Source organism: Sporothrix schenckii (assembly GCF_000961545.1).
Source record: "Sporothrix schenckii 1099-18 chromosome Unknown Cont41, whole genome shotgun sequence".
Lineage (NCBI taxonomy): Eukaryota > Fungi > Ascomycota > Sordariomycetes > Ophiostomatales > Ophiostomataceae > Sporothrix > Sporothrix schenckii.
In genome coordinates this window covers 2,056,728-2,072,454 of record NW_015971142.1, presented here as the reverse complement: position 1 = coordinate 2,072,454, position 15,727 = coordinate 2,056,728, and the positions used below count along the sequence as shown (strand labels likewise).

The window sequence follows — 15,727 nt, the reverse complement described above, 5'->3', positions numbered from 1 at the left end:
TCTCACTTCCGGCCTTTTACGTGGCTGAGACCCAGCACCACATACCTACGATGTATTGTTACACAGTACACAGCTTACACAGCTAGTTTCCCGTCGATCCTCGGTATGAATGTCGCTTGGCCCTCTTCTTTCCCCTTGACCATTTTGTCTCTTGATTTTGTCGGGGTCTGGGCCATTTCAATCACCAGCGCACCGACAGAGTGGCAATGTGGGTTGAGGCGGCCCCATTTCTCTCGGCAAAGCGCGTCGTAATTTACGCGCACGACGCAACGGAGCGAGGCGGACAGGGCCCCGTTCCCTTACGACTCTGTATTACGGTGCCCATTTCAGGCTTCAAGAAAGTACAGCCCTAAAAGAAAAGGAGAATGGGCAGAGCACTCCAAAACGCCGTCTGCTTATGGACTTTGCCATTTATCACCGTGACCTGGGGGCTTGAGTATGGTCTTGTTCGAATGCGACACGACCCCGGTGTTCCGATGCGTCAGCGGTGCGCTGTCAGATTTTCAGGACGCAAATACAAGGACGCACACGGAGCACTGCAATCACCAAACTTGCAATTTACGGAGCACATCAGGCCGCAGATCCGTCGTACCAAGTGGAATACGAGACGAAAATTGAGGCACACGACACGAGTACGACTGACACAAGCCGCTGTCCCCAGAAAGACAGGAGACAAAATACTATTTCACACGAACGAATCAAAACATGTGCTGGTAAAAGCATCTGCCCAGTCGTCCCTCAGGGATCAGAGGAATGGCAAAACACTCGGCACCATTTGATTTGTGTGCGGGTCCTGGGACGGGCTGATGGCTGACTTTTTCTTGCCTTGGTCACCCGACAAAGGCGAACAAACGGCGACTTTGGAAACTATGGAACCGGCTTTCCTTTTGTCATTTCACTTTTTTGTGTTGAATGTTATTTCTTTTTCATGTAAATGTGGCCTTCGGCCGGCATCGCACATTTCGGCAACCGACCATTTTTGTGGTTCTTGTGCGCCATATTTGCCTCAGGATTTCCTGGCGGGTCCTTTTGTCGCGCCTGCGTGTACCTTTCCTTGGCCCCGGCGATGGGAGCAAAATGAACACTACCAGAACACCCAAGCGGAAATCGCCTGGAGACCGTCGGAAAGCGCAGCCCGAGTGAAGTGCATATGTTTGTACAGGGCCGGGAGAAATTAAGGCGAAGACGGTCCACGGATGCGCGAATCCGATTACTTTCAACACGGCAAGCAAAACCTACCGTATGATGCGGCATGTCCTTATTACAGAAATCGAATCGACAAAACAAAGCAAGGTTTGATTGTCACGGAAAGACGCCAAAACGGCAACAGCGCGTTTGCTGGTATGATATTCTTGGATAAAAGTCCCAGTGCCGGGCGTGCCATCTTGGCTGCAAGGACACCTCATTAACAGAATGCCAACGAGGCTCGGGATGCGAAGTGGACTGCGTATATCCGCTCGTCCCGACGAGCCCGTAGAGTTTGGACTGACGCACGCCGTAAGCCCACCAGGCTGTCTTTTGGCGAGTTCAGGAGGCAACGCAATTGTTGCCCTCGAGGTGATAATTCCAAGCAAACCAAATGCCAGTGGGTTTCAAATCAAGCAAGGAGAGAGCTGAGAGCGCCGACATAGCTTATATCATTTCGGCAGACCGGTGCTACGACTTGTCGGGAGGCTCGGCACTGGCCGTTTGGCGTGACTGACCCCAAACATAGTTGTTTGTGACTTGGTCTTGGGTCCTATGAGATGCCGAAGTTGACTTCAGACGACGGCACAACTGTCCCATCCTAGACCTTGAGAAGCTGCTGTCCTTGTTGTTTACCATAATAAACGAATTGCGGCCACATCAAGGCTCTGCTGCCTGGAAACTTCAGACGACACTGCATCCACTTCATTGCCTCATCTCTTGACTCACTCGAGCTCGACTGGCACACCGAATGGAGATCCCGACTTTGCCACTCGTGGGCTGGGACGAAGGGACGCCTACGCCAGCTTACCCTTCCCGCCGATTGTAGCGATTCTCCTTGCAACAGGTCGTTTTGTTTGATACCTGTCATGTTTGTTGTCATGCTGTGGATTTGACCACCACAGGCTCCGGTTTGTCTGTCCGTGACGCTGCTTGCAACTATCGTTGACCTTTCGGAGAACGGGATTCGCACCCGCATCACTAGACAAAGCAAAACAGCTCGTGAGATTCCGATATCAGAACTTGTTGTGCAGAGCGAGTGCTCGGATGGGTGGCGGCAAGATCGGGCAGAAGGTGCAACGGGCAAGGCTCGGTGGCTCGGTGGCCCACCGGCTCACTGGATATAAATTCCTAGAGCAGATTCTAGGACAGCGTTGTGGGAGGGTGATGCTGGACCAAGATGGAACCGCTTTCACGCCTAGCTGCCGAGATGTGATAGCCACACAAGAAGTGTCGCCGCTTGCGCAAATTGTTCTCGCTGTGGACAATTCTGCTGCTTTTCTGTCTTGTCATGTCGTCAGCTGTGAACCCTTCCCGTTTGTCGAGGATGAACCGCAGAGGGGCAGATTCAATGAGGTTAGATTGTCCGGGGCGCATGTTCCGATTAGATTCGAAGCCAAAGAGCCGAACCAGCTCATGGAACGTCACTCGTGGTTTCTTAACTTTTAACGATACTCGGTGGCATGGCTAGAAGCCAAGCGGAAGCTTTACCGTCGACCGTTTACGATGCCAGGCACAGTGACACAAAACGTTCGACGGGAGAAAAAGCAATGTGTGCCAACCAGGTTTAGATGGTCTCGCTTCGTGATGACTTACGGATGGGCGTGTCCGTTGTTGAAACGTCGACGTTTTGTATGTTGGCGTCCCTTGCTTGTCTGATAGTTTCGGTCACAAGTAAAGGTTGGGTCAAATAGCATGCCGGTGTCCAGGTCCTTTGCAAATATTTGCTTTTTGTTTGTCGATACAACCACAGAAAGGAACCGGTCATGAATTAAAAAATCAGTCAGCGGCCAGTTCCGGGGCTGGCCGCCATCAACTATTCCGGTCGGACTTGATGTCGGCCGGCGCAGAATTTACCGATTTTGCCGGCAGGGCTAGTTGGTCTTTAATATGTGCCGAATTTGCCGACGAAGCCTGGCATCACTGGGAGCATCGATGGAAATAGGATCAATCCAAAAATGAGATTGCGTTCTAAACAGGATGGAAGAGGAGACAAACGTGTCCTTCACCGACTTGTTTTTATTTTATTTTAACTTCATTTTTTTTTTTAAAAAAAAAAGAAGCGGAAACTTTTCGTCTACTGTTCCTCGTCGTTTTCGTCGAGTGCTTCGTTGCCCGTTACGATCTGAGGATCTCTCCCTACTCTTTCTCGTACCCCATGTTTCCATCCCCATCCCCTATCCCCAATGTTGCCTACCCCATCCTTGTATGCCATTCATGTGGCGTCTTGGCTACGGCCGAATGTGACCATCCCACGTCTCGGGGCGCCCGACTATCAACCGGCCTGTTTAACGTCCATCAATCCGGCAGGCAGTTCGTTCCCTAGTCCCTGGTTCCCGACCTCTATGTTTGAATTCAGAAAGCCACTGTATCATTGACACCGGATTTGCTTGAGAGGACCAACCTATGTCGTGACCCAATCTGGTTGGCCAGATTGGCTGGGTTGCTTATTTGTTGCTGTTTGTTCTTCTATCCTCACATTGGCAAGGTCGAGTTTTGCACATACGCATATTGGCTCGCCTCCGTTTTTTGTGTATATGAGTGAGAGCTTGGGAAAGAGAAGAGTACAGTTGGTATGGATCTTTGATGATGCTTTGAAAAACTTGAGCGTTCGAGATCAAGTCAATGAATGATATTTTTACGTCACCTTTTGAGTGGTAAATATGTCCATGTAAGAAGGAAAGAACAGACCGCTCATTTCTTCAACGGCTCCTATGTTGGATGTCATGACTACGGCATTTTCTCTCTCTCCCCCCAGCTCGAGCTGCATCCCGTCCTGGTCTCCGTCTTGCTCTCGAAATTTGACAACCTCTTTACCCCGGGCTTGAGCTCCCGATATCTCACGAGAACTTGACGTGACATTCCAAATCTCCCGCCTCATTATCGTATCCAATCCTACGAAGATGTACATAACGCTTTGGCCATCGTCTCCATGGAGTCGAAAATTTTGCCTCGCCTCCGCATTTTTACCGTCAATTTCCCACATCTGCTTCGTTTGCTTCCCTGTCTCCCCCCCGCGTGGGGTGTTAGGTTGTATTTTGGAGCTTCACGAAAATAGGAAGGATTTAAGTTGAACGTCTTCGTAGGTTGCTTTCTTCCTACGGATAATATCGCGTCCTTTACGGTGTGGCTGAGGAACATGGAAAGATGAGACCGGGCGCGAATCTTAAAAAAATAGCCGCGTCAAAAGACGGGGGTTGGAGGTTGTGAGTGTTGTTTAGTGGAATGAGGGGGAAAGGCAAAAACGACATTGGGGAAGCCTACCGACCTGCCTGAAGCGTTCTAGTACGAACTAACGTATGTGGATAATGGAAGGAGCCATGATCTTTTGACAAATTTTCCTCCAACGGCGCCTTTGGGTAGCCCTTTGGGCACCGAACGGAGTAACTACTACTTGGAGAACGGGCAAAAAAGAAGGAAAAACCTTACTTTTTTCAGTAGCTCCGGCGGAAGGCATGCACTACAACCAGGCCAGCCCCATCCGGCGGGGTCCCGGTGAAGATTGCGGGGATGTTACGCCGTAATACAAAGCGCCTGGATAAGAGTTCACCAGATCTGTCGCGGACAACAGGTGGTACGATGGTCGTTGTGCGGATTTCTTACTACGTTCAGGATATTACTTCTTTGCTTGTTTTAGGGCAACTAACACATCATCCATTGTGGACCCGCGCTTGGGAGATCCTCCTCATTGACTTTCCTCCAGTGTCCACTCCGCAACCACTTTTACAGAAACGCAGACGCTTGGTTTTAGGCTCTGCCAAGTAGCCTATTGAGACAATTGCCGAGCCTGGACCACATTCGACAGTCGATGTTCAACATTCCAAGACTACATGGAGACAGTCAATGTGTACGTTTTGCTCTATTTTTTTTATTTATTTATAAAAACGTATTTCTCACTCTCAATATGTATTAGTTGTAAGTCTGCAGCTAACACCGGAGCGCATTGCGGGATGATTTACGGAGAACGACACATTACAATGAGGACAACCTCTTCCAGAAGCTCATGTCGTCGAGATGCTGGGCAATTGGTCTCGGTCGGTCACCGAAAAAGAACGAATAGAAAGGGTATATAGAGCTTAAGAGTCGAGACAGGGGTAGGCTCCATACGACGCTCTTGTCGAGTGTTCTAGCCTGTGGGCGAACGTTGATCAAAAAGGGTTCATTTTCATAGCATCCTTCTCTATTCTCATCTGAAGTCTCGTACACTCAAAAGGCGATCCAGATGCGCCTTTTTCATCGCTGCGTGACGAGAAACATTATATCCTCGGTCTAGCGCTTTGCCGTTAAACATTTCGACTCTATTTGTTTCCTTTGTATTATCGTGATATTCTCATTCGATGTCTCCGGTGAGCGACGTGCAGGGATCCATAAAAAAAGACTGAAAATTTAAACTAGAGCGATGAAATTACGAAGGGGAACGGGGTAGGGACTATGAGTTGCATGCTACAATCCTTCTAAAGTATTTGATATTTCTCCTAATATCCTGCAGACACAGCTCTACGAGATATGTCGCATATGCAACGGAACCAAGTTGACTGTGGACAGATTGCACAGTCGCATCAGTCATCACCATACGTAAGCGCTGCTGCCGTCGTCGTGTGTCGTCAACGTACTCCATACACCATCTCAGCTTTCTCCTGGTTTGGCGTCGACCTTGGTAGTTCTTTGTACGGGGACGCATCTATTACTTCAGCTCTACAATTGTGCCGGAACGGTAGTCCGGCAGATAAGCGACGTCGGCACAGAGGCGCCGTGAATAAGAATGAGAAAAAAAGTATACAACAACGATGAACAATGACAAATAACGAGCACGAGCAGCACAAAAAAAAAACCTCACGATGCATCTAGTCGAAAACAGGAAAAGGAAAGGAAGAAAAGGATTTGAACCCCTGCTTTTCTCGAAATGGAAGACAATCGCGTGACTTGGCCTGTTCCGCGTTTATTTTATTTTATTATTTCTTTTCTTGCCATGCGTCTGTTCACTTCGAGATACTCCGTAATTCGGGGGCGGGCACGAGATTGGATCTAGGATAGAGAGAAGTCACCAGGTTATCCCTGTTTTGGGGGAAAACAGGCCGGGGGATAGAAAGGCGATATGTTTGCAGCATAACCTGATGGCGAGGCTGGCGACGGGTTTTTTCTCTGATGTTGTGCATATTCGTAATATTGTTGACTGATCCATCTTAAATGTCTTTTCTTTTATCTCTTTCCACAGCATAATTTGTCAATATTTCCTGCTCGAAGAAACCGGTTCCCGACGCCCAATCTCCACCATGAAAACGACAAAGGACAAAATGACCTCGAGGCAACGATAGACTTGTTTCTCTTTTCGTGCAAGATCGTCGCCCTCTTTCTGTGGGGTTTTTGGTGCACGCGTGCGGCGCCCCGCGCACTTTTTCCCTCTTTTGTTTCTTCTGGTACTTTTGCTCGTTTCGTTTCTTTCACTGGACGTTGTGCGTCGTCATGACTCCGTATGTCGTATATTTTGCTGGTCCCCACCGACAGCCACCCGAGCCACCGTCTCATTTTCCACGTCCCACGCGCCGTGCGCCGGTTTTTTTGTCCCGTTTCTTCATTCTTTGGTACTCTGCCGCCGCAACCCCCAGAACGTCGTAGGATCCTGAGTTTCCATTTGGTACCCTCTTTTTTGTTTTCGTCGTCCATTTGCGATCGTCGACTCCCCCGTGTCGTTTCCTGGCACCACACCACATTCCTCCTGCACACGAGGGCTCGCGCCCACACATCCCTGCCTTCTCTTCTCCTCACTTACCTCCGCTTCTTCCCCTTACCCCGCCGTGTTATTTTCTTGCCTCCCCCGGCCTTCTTTCTTGTCTCTTTTCGTGTCGTCTTGATATCGTTCTCCGTCCACTGTCCTTGGGAATCAAAATGTTGGTCAAACGTATGACAAACTAACCATGCCAAGACTACCCAGTCGTCGTTTGCTTTGTCGTGCTCTCGAGGTCAGATACCATACAACGAAAGCTTGTTCGTCGTAAATTGTCGGTAAATAATAATTGACAAGAAAAAGACCCCGGGGATAGAGCATCCCCGGCCGTGGAGGTCCCACCCATCTTGCCGTTGGAGACCTACCGCCGATCGCTCTACAAATAATTTTCTTCTGTCGTACGTCTTGCACACGACTCTCCATAAATAAAGACAGCTCGTTCCCCTCTCCCGTCACCGATCGTCTCTTTTCCCCCCTCTCTCCTCCACACTATTCGTTTCTTTCCGTTGTTGCTCGTCTTTCGGTAAGCATCCTCTTTTGAGTGCACAAGACTTCATTCTGAGGGTCTGCCACATCTCGATTCCGTTTTTCATCCTTTGCTTCCCTTGCCCTACCTCGTGCTTTTCCCTGTTTTTGGGAAAAGCTTGGCCCTGCACGAACCATCGCGCACACTGTTTCGAGGCACGGTTGTTGACGTCAAGCTTTTGCAGCGCCGCGGCGAAACATTGGCACCAACCACTTACACCCAAACTGGCCTAGGCAGAACGCCAAGTGTCCCTCCAACAACAACGACGTCCCAAAGAGGAACTTTGTCTCCTGCACACACACTGTGCATCCTTCTCGCACCGCAAAAACTGTCGCTCACTGCAACAAACGACGCAACATGGCAGAAATCGAAAAGACCGGCGGGCCGGTGCATGCCGAGTTCACGGACCTGCCGCCCCACCATGGCATGTCTACGAGCCAGTACATCGCCACCCGCTTCACGACGCTCGCGCCCGCCAAGGGCTCGGCGCCGAACCCTCTGCGCATCCTCTTCTCGCTCAACCGCCACCAGTGGGCATTTTTCGCCGTCGCCTTCTTCGCCTGGTCCTGGGACGCCTTTGACTTCTTCACCGTGTCGCTCACCGTCGGGGACCTCGCCAAGGACTTTAACAAGACCAACACCCAGATCACCTGGGGCATCACGCTCGTGCTGATGTTCCGGTCGGTCGGCTCCATCCTGTTTGGTATCGCTGCCGATCGCTACGGCCGCAAGTGGCCCTTTGTCATCAACAACGTGCTCTTCATTGCGCTCGAGCTCGGCACCGGCTTCTGCCAGACCTACCCGCAGTTCCTGGCGTGCCGCGCCCTCTTTGGTGTCGCCATGGGCGGCCTGTACGGCAACGCCGCCGCCACGGCGCTGGAGGATCTGCCCGAGGAGGCGCGTGGTATCATGAGCGGCATCTTGCAGCAGGGCTATGCCTTTGGCTACCTTCTGGCCACCGCCTTTGCCCGCGGCCTCGTCAACACCACCTCCCACGGTTGGCGCCCGCTGTTCTGGTTCGGTGCCTGCCCCCCCGTGCTCATCATCGCCTTCCGCCTCATGCTCCCCGAGACCAACACCTACCAGGAGCACGACGCGGTGCGCCGGGCCGCCCGCGTCCACGGCGACACCGCCCCGCCCAGCGCCACCAAGACCTTTTTGCGCGAGGGCAAGGTGGCGCTGCGCCGCCACTGGAAGCTTCTGACGTACCTGGTCCTGCTCATGGCTGGCTTCAACTTCATGTCCCACGGCTCCCAGGACCTGTACCCGACGCTGCTCTCCAACCAGTTCAAGTTTTCCGCCAACGCCGTCACCGTCACGCAGGTCGTGGCCAACCTGGGCGCCATGCTCGGCGGTACCGTGGTTGGCTACGCCTCGCAGATCTATGGTCGCCGCATCAGCATCATTGTCATGTGCGTCGTTGGTGGTGCCCTTCTTTACCCGTATACGTTTGTCACCAACAAGGGTGTCATCGCCGCCGCTTTCTTCGAGCAGTTCTGCGTCCAGGGCGCCTGGGGTGTCATTCCGATTCACCTGATGGAACTCAGTCCCGGTGCTTTCCGAACCTTTGTCGTCGGCACGGCCTACCAGCTTGGTAACCTGGTGTCGTCGGCGTCGTCGACCATCGAGAGCACGATCGGCGAGCGCTTCCCGTTGCCGCCCCTGGAGAACGGCACCAAGCGCTACGAGTATGGCAAGGTGATTTGCATCTTCATGGGCTGCGTGTATGCCTACGTCATGATCCTGACGTTCCTCGGCCCCGAGCATTTGAACCGCAACTTTGACGTCGCCCACGACGCTGATCTGCGCGCCGTTGCTGGCGATGAGACCATCGTTGACGCTCTGCAGCACCGCGAGCGCAAGGGCCTCGGCAACGAGGGCCTGGAGGGTGGTGCCGCCGTGCACCCGGATGGGGAGCGTGACAAGGTCACCACAAGTCATGTTTGAAGGACGAGCGAACGGCAGGTATTGTTCGGGGAGGCGGGCGAAACGAAGTGAACCTATGGTTAGTTATGGCCGCCCTGAATCGTCAAGGTGATGTCAAGGAAGATGCAAGTCACGAAGTGAAATTGATCAGCCAAATGAAAACGATCTATTGAAGTAAGATGCCGTCCCTTGTGTCTATAATGATGCCGTTCATAACCACATCACTGTGCTGCACCATGCTGCGTCTTCTATACGCGATCCTGCGGACCACGATGCAGCTATTGTCCTCGTCTGTCGTCGTCGATGGACCCACGTAGATCGTTCGACGGGTCCCGTTGACGGGTGCCATACTCGAACTAGCAAGAATTGGTTTCGTCTCTCCCCAGAAAACTCACGACGGAGTAACCCGGAAGCACCACAAAAATCTCGCATATGTCATCGTTCGTACATGGTGACCCGCTTTGTTCCTCGAGCTGAGCTCACGAAGCACTGCGACTGCAGAGTGCGACAAGGTCAAGGAAGGCTTTCACGGACGCCGTTGTCCGTAGGATGGAACGGCCAGGAGGGCCCAAAAGCAAGCCAAGCCATACTTTGCCCACAATTTCTCGCTATTTTCCGGTGGATTCTACTCCCCCCTGCCCAAGAAACGCCCTGGAATAGAAGGCTCAAGAGGGTCCTTAACAGGGCCAAGTACGGAGTAGGTCCCCTCTTGTTTAGCGTAATCTGGGGAATGTGGATTCATGCGTGGGCCTTGAGACACGCAAATGTGAAAGTGTCGAGAGTCGAGAAAGGGTATTTTTCAATCGGGGAAGAAACAATAGATTTCAAAGTAAACAAAGGGGGAGAGCGAAAGTGCAAAATCATCGTGAAATGCTACCTGAAACTTCACATGCGAATTGCAGGCACGACCTACGCAAAGTGGGAGTACCATGAGAAGGAACGAACGACAAGACACGGGGCCTGGCACACTCTGCCCCTAAAGGTCGCGTTCGAAGGGGCAGGGAGGGAAGAGTGAGAAATCAATTGCCCCACTAAATTATGGCGCTAGAATCGTCACTGGCCAATAAAACTGTCTGTTTACCCCGCATTTGCCTAGTGGCAGGCTGCTGTCTTGCTTGTGCCCATTGAGCCATTCTTCCATGCTGCCCAGGTCAGCGTTGTTGTTTCCCATTTTGCCACCAAGTAATTTAGCGTCGACACGCGAGCCTGAGTGGAAAACGGGGGCCTGCGAAGTATGGAGGCGGAGACAGCGGAGGTCCTAGCGACACAGAAATCCGGGGGATAGACTCACAGAGAACACCAGTATACCCACTTTCTGCCCCAAAAATAGCGTTATATAGAGACTGCGGCACCACCTACGCAAACATGCCTTTTGGCAGGAATCGGGGGACTTTTGACAATTCAAATACAAGAAAGTATACAGAATATTACGAGGACGACATACGATTCTCATATTCAGACGTGTTGGGGTGGCGTGGGCGCTGCTTTGTCGCTGGCCATCGGTGGCGGCTGCGCTGACGACTCGTTGTGACTTCACTGTAACATACCACTGTCGCATGTCCGTCCACCGCCTGTTGGTACTTTTGGGGGACGGTGAGACACTTGGGCAAATCAACAAAATACGCTGGAGAGTTGACACAGAATCGGGCATGTTTGCTAGAAGCGGCACGCCAATCCGGGGAATTGCCTGTTTGTGCACTGCGCCCCCCTTTCCCCAGACTCAGGCCTCTCTTTTCCAGTCCCATTTGTTGCGTCACTTTGATGTCCTTTGCCCTGAGCGTCTCCCCCGGCGGAATAATCAGCCTAGAATGCCGTACGTCGTACACATGACCTGTTCTTCCCCTTCCGCTTCTTTCTGGTGACGAAATAGCGCTTTCTCCAGGCAGGACACTTTCTGGCAATGTGCGACTTCCAATTTCTCAAAGCATGCCGAGCGCAACAAGCAAGAACAACGGCCAAGAGAGACGATGGTAGATTCCGAGTGCGATACCTGAGAATGGCCGTTTGAACGGAGAAGACGCAGCCCATTTCTAGTGCCATCGCCCTCGAAATGCCACGACGACGATGGAACGACAAAGCAGTTATTACTACGTCAAAGTGGATTAATAAAACCAAGAACAGATGCCCTGTGACCTCATCCAACAGGGAAAGGCCCAGTCCAGGGGCGATAACCAGACAAACATAGACTACGACAGGAGACGTGAGAGAGGGAGGGTGGGCGTGATCAACCAATGGCCGAAGATGTAGCGGCGCTCTTTCTCCTGTCTGGGCTGACTGACGGCTGGTCCATCGTTCGCTGGCACGCACCGTCGTCTGGGGTCGCTCTTTCCTTTTCTGGGGATGTGATGCACTCCAATCAATGCAATCGTCGGATGGCCTGTTCCATTGTTCCCATCCGCCCATCATGCCCTCCCCCCTCTTTCGTGCCTTCCCCTCCTGATCGCTGGTTCCCTCGCCTCCCTTTATTAACCCTCCATCGCCCTCCTGCCGTTCCTGCCACACCGTTTGTTGCGTTCTACCCTCCTTTTCTCATCATCTTCTTCCCGTTTTCAGCACACATCCAACCAAATCATCTTATCTGAGCCGCATTTCCATCAAATACGACCCCGAACACTCAAGCACAAGTCGTCATCCATCACAAGAGTCTCTTTCAACAGGTACGTGTATCTCATTTCAGTGATTTATCATCCATCACCAGTCCCCAATTTACTGTCAATCCCTGCTTGTTCTCGACATTTCATCATTTCATCAAACGTTTGCCCATCAAACTTACATCAAATTATTAACATGGTTCGTTCTATCAACAGAACTCTTCCTTTTCGTCACAAATATCAAATCTCCACCCTACAACACACCCGTCACCATGCCCGTCCGCATTCCTGCTGCCAAGGCCACCGAGGTCATGTCGTATGGCGTCGCTGGCGTCGGTGCCTTCGCTCCCATCTACATGATGCTCGCTCCCGGCGCTGAGGAGACCATGGCCCGCCACACCGGCTATTGGGCACCCCGGTGGGAGCATGTCGCCCAGCGCTACATCTCCCCGCCGATGCAGCATGCCGTCCGCACGCACGTTTCGCCGCCCGTCGAGCGCACCATGCAGCGCATGGACAAGGCCACCAACCACCACATGACGCGGGCCGCGCAGCACGTTGACCGCCGCATCCGCAGCAGCATCCAGCGCGTGCAGAAGTAGACGCCGTGTCGTCTCCTTTTCTACTTTTCGCTTACGTTTCCCTCCCTTTCGTTGCACATAAACCTTTCTCTTGCATATAGGACAGGGCTCAGGATGGTTGTATGACACAGAGGACATGACATGTTGCGTATCATGGCTGAAGACCTTTTTCATTTGTTGAGCATTGCTATTTGCATTTTACTTGCGTCTGCTTTTCCCCATTGTATCTATTGCATGCACTCTTGATGGCAGTGATGGAATGTCTTCGGCGATGCATAGTACACACCTACATTCGGATCCCCATCACCATTTCTCGTTATGCTAAGAACCTGTCCGCCGTAGACAGTGCCTTCTTAAATAGCAAACGGAATCAACAGTCAGACTCTATTATATTGCACCTTGTCCATTGCGGTGAATACATTTGTCGTGAAAGCAGTAAATAGTGAACCATTTTGTATGCCGACAGACGGTAGGAGTACGCTGCAAATACCATCGCGGAGTAGGGATTAAGTCGCCATCAGTAGATATTGTTATTGTCTGGATGATGACTTGTCAATTATGGGCAGTATCTCCCAACTATCGAGTTCCAAGATGCTTTCAAAGGTACTTGCGCAGTGCCTTATTTTAATTTGAGATGTAGAAAAATGTGTTCGGTGGAGGAAAAGGGCCAAATAGGTGTTTGAGTGTTTTTGTGTTCTGATTCCGGTGTGGAGGGCTCGACTGTTCGCAAACAATTCGACCAGCATTATTACACAATACGACCTTTTGTCTCCATCAATGAAAGAACTGCCTCGCATTAATACAGTGCCTTTGGATCGTTGTCAAAAAGACGCCATCGTGACTGATCACGTGCCACTCTCCGACTTTGCTAGTGAGCGATGAAGAGATAGGGGCGTTTGAATGGCTGCAACAACAATCAACAAAGGTGAGGCGCCGATGATAGGAAAGAGTGCTGTTCTTTATGGCCATCTACTTACGGCGCAAACCTCATTTAGCATAAAGTTCTGGTGCTGGGGCCAGAGAGGAATTAAAATAAAACAAAGCTTAACGTGGTAAAACTTTGGTGACTTGGAAATGTGAACAGAAATATAGTCATCATTAAGGGAAACAGTTGCTCATGTAACACATTACACATGACACCTCTATTCTAGTCTCTCTTGTATTGTCCCTTTTATTCATTTCGCTAACTCGAATCCCACTTTCTTTCTTTCCTTATCTTTGTTTTTTCGAACTTTCCCTGCCACATACGCCAGTGTTTAATGGGCAAACCGGAAATCCAGACGCTTGCTGCCCTCGTCCTTGGTGGTGGCCAGGTAGTGAAGGCGCTCCTCTTCGGTCATGGCGCTCCAGCGCGCATCGCGCGACTTGTTCCGCCAGACATAATAAACCTTGGTCAGCAGATAGACGCCGATGTTGCCGCAGGCAATGGCCAGCAGCTGGCTGTTCCCGCGGCGGTAGCGGGGCGCATCGTCGGCGCGGTAGATGTTGGACGCAATGACACCGCCGGCCTGGACGACCATGTTGTAGCAGGCGGCCGAGACGGTCCGCGAGCGCACCGCGTTGGAGTTGCGCGAGTTCCAGCCGACCTGGATGGGGTGGGCGTTGGGATACGCCAGCAGCAGCGTGGTGAGCGTGAAGACGACCCACTTGCTGACGGTTGCGGTGTCGACGACGTAAAAGTAGACGAGGAACGGCACAGCCCAGATCTGGCCGATCATGGCGGTCAAGGTGAGCTCGTTCCAGATCTCGGCGACGTAGGTGAGGATCATCATCGTGATAATGTGCAGCACGGTGTAGGGGATGGTGAGCAAGTTGCTCTGGAAGGTGTCGAAGCCCAGGCCCTTGAGCGACAGGGTCAGGTACTGCTGGGGCGGCGTCATGGGGATCTGGAACAAGATACCAATGACGTAGAGCGGCCACAGGTCGTAGTCGCGTAGGCTCTTCCACAAGGTGCGCGGCGTAATGGGCTGGCGGTTGTGCATGGTGCTCTTGGTGGGATCCTCGCGCAGGACGCGGTTGACAATAATCTTCTCCTCCCGCTCGCTGAACCAGCCCTTCTTGCCACGGAACCAGCTGGGCGTCTGGCAAGGGCCGGGCGGCATGAGCACGGAGGACAGCAGGCCAATCACAAAGGTCAAGAGACCCTCCACCAAGAAGAGCCAGCGCCAGCCAGACTGGCCCGCCACACCGCGCATGTGCAGCAGGCCAAAGGCGAGGATGGCGGACAAGATGTCGGCAATGCTCATGGCCGTCCAGAAGAAGGACAGGCGGATGGACAGCTCAAAGTGCTTGTAAAAGTAGGACAGGTACAGAATGATGTCGGGGATGAAGCCGCCCTGGAGGATGCCAAGCAGGGCACGGCAGGCCAAGAAGGACGAGCGGCCACTGAGCCAGTACTGGCTGAAGGCGACAATCGACCACAGCACCATCTGCAGTGGGATCCAGCGATCCGGGCCCATCCACTTGGAGACGAGCTGAGACGGGAGCTCGGCGCACATGAACGACAGCTTGAACACGGTGTTTCCGAGATTGTAATCTAAGAAGAGGGGAGGAGAAAATATCTGTCAGTTGGGACAAGGCGGTTGGACAAGTCGGTTGTTCAGCAGACGGGAACAAACAAAACTCACCATTCGTAGTCATCTGCAGGTCCTTTAAGAAGTTGTCGGTCAGAGCCTGGACCAGGTTCGAGCGGTCCAGCTCCAGAGACATGAACATGATGCAGGCCCACACCATGATGCGGAAGTCGATCTTGCGGATCAGGGTGTTCTCCTCGCGCCAGGTCCAGCGAAACAGGGGATCGAAGCGGTGGACATTCTCCCAGTTGGACGGCGGGTGGTACTTCTCCGCCGACTCGTTGTCGTCAAAGACGCTCGGCTGCGTGGCAATGGCATCCGGATCGTAGTCGCCGCGCTTCTGCCACCAAAACTGCTTCTGCTGGACGGGAAGGCCGAGATCGGGAATGCCGGCACGCTGGGTGTCAGAGGCATCCGAGTCGGAGAGCGACACAACGGTCGCCAGCGCCGACTTGTCTCTGGCGAACACGGTCGCCATGGTGGTGGAGATGAGTGGGTGGACAAAGAAGGGTGTAGGAATGGAAATGTAGATTGATGAGGAAGGGAGAGTGGATGACCGGTATATAAAGAAAATTACCAACGGAAGACGAGCAGCGCACCTGTCGAGCTGGCAGAATCTA

General features: G+C 52.3%; 4 protein-coding genes across 4 annotated transcripts; 3 read left to right on the top strand and 1 right to left on the bottom strand.

Moving 5' to 3' along the window:
• Nucleotides 1–2,232: 2,232 nt before the first annotated feature.
• On the top strand, nt 2,233–2,634 carry SPSK_08113 (uncharacterized protein; the record flags this gene model as incomplete). Its single annotated transcript, XM_016734756.1, has 1 exon — nt 2,233–2,634. The coding sequence occupies one exon, from the start codon at nt 2,233–2,235 to the stop codon at nt 2,632–2,634; it is 402 nt and encodes a 133-aa protein (XP_016590984.1).
• A 5,159-nt stretch (nt 2,635–7,793) lies between these two features.
• Nucleotides 7,794–9,383, top strand: SPSK_07421 (MFS transporter, SHS family, lactate transporter; the record flags this gene model as incomplete). The annotated part of the gene is made up of 1 exon (XM_016734084.1): nt 7,794–9,383. The coding sequence occupies one exon, from the start codon at nt 7,794–7,796 to the stop codon at nt 9,381–9,383; it is 1,590 nt and encodes a 529-aa protein (XP_016590983.1).
• A 2,842-nt stretch (nt 9,384–12,225) lies between these two features.
• SPSK_08153 (uncharacterized protein) lies at nt 12,226–12,555 on the top strand (the record flags this gene model as incomplete). Its single annotated transcript, XM_016734793.1, has 1 exon — nt 12,226–12,555. One exon carries the CDS (start codon nt 12,226–12,228, stop codon nt 12,553–12,555), a length of 330 nt encoding a protein of 109 aa, XP_016590982.1.
• Nucleotides 12,556–13,790: 1,235 nt separating this feature from the next.
• Nucleotides 13,791–15,585, bottom strand: SPSK_07304 (uncharacterized protein; the record flags this gene model as incomplete). The annotated part of the gene is made up of 2 exons (XM_016733968.1): nt 13,791–15,070; nt 15,162–15,585. The coding sequence occupies 2 exons, from the start codon at nt 15,583–15,585 to the stop codon at nt 13,791–13,793; spliced, it is 1,704 nt and encodes a 567-aa protein (XP_016590981.1).
• Between the last annotated feature and the right edge of the window lie 142 nt (nt 15,586–15,727).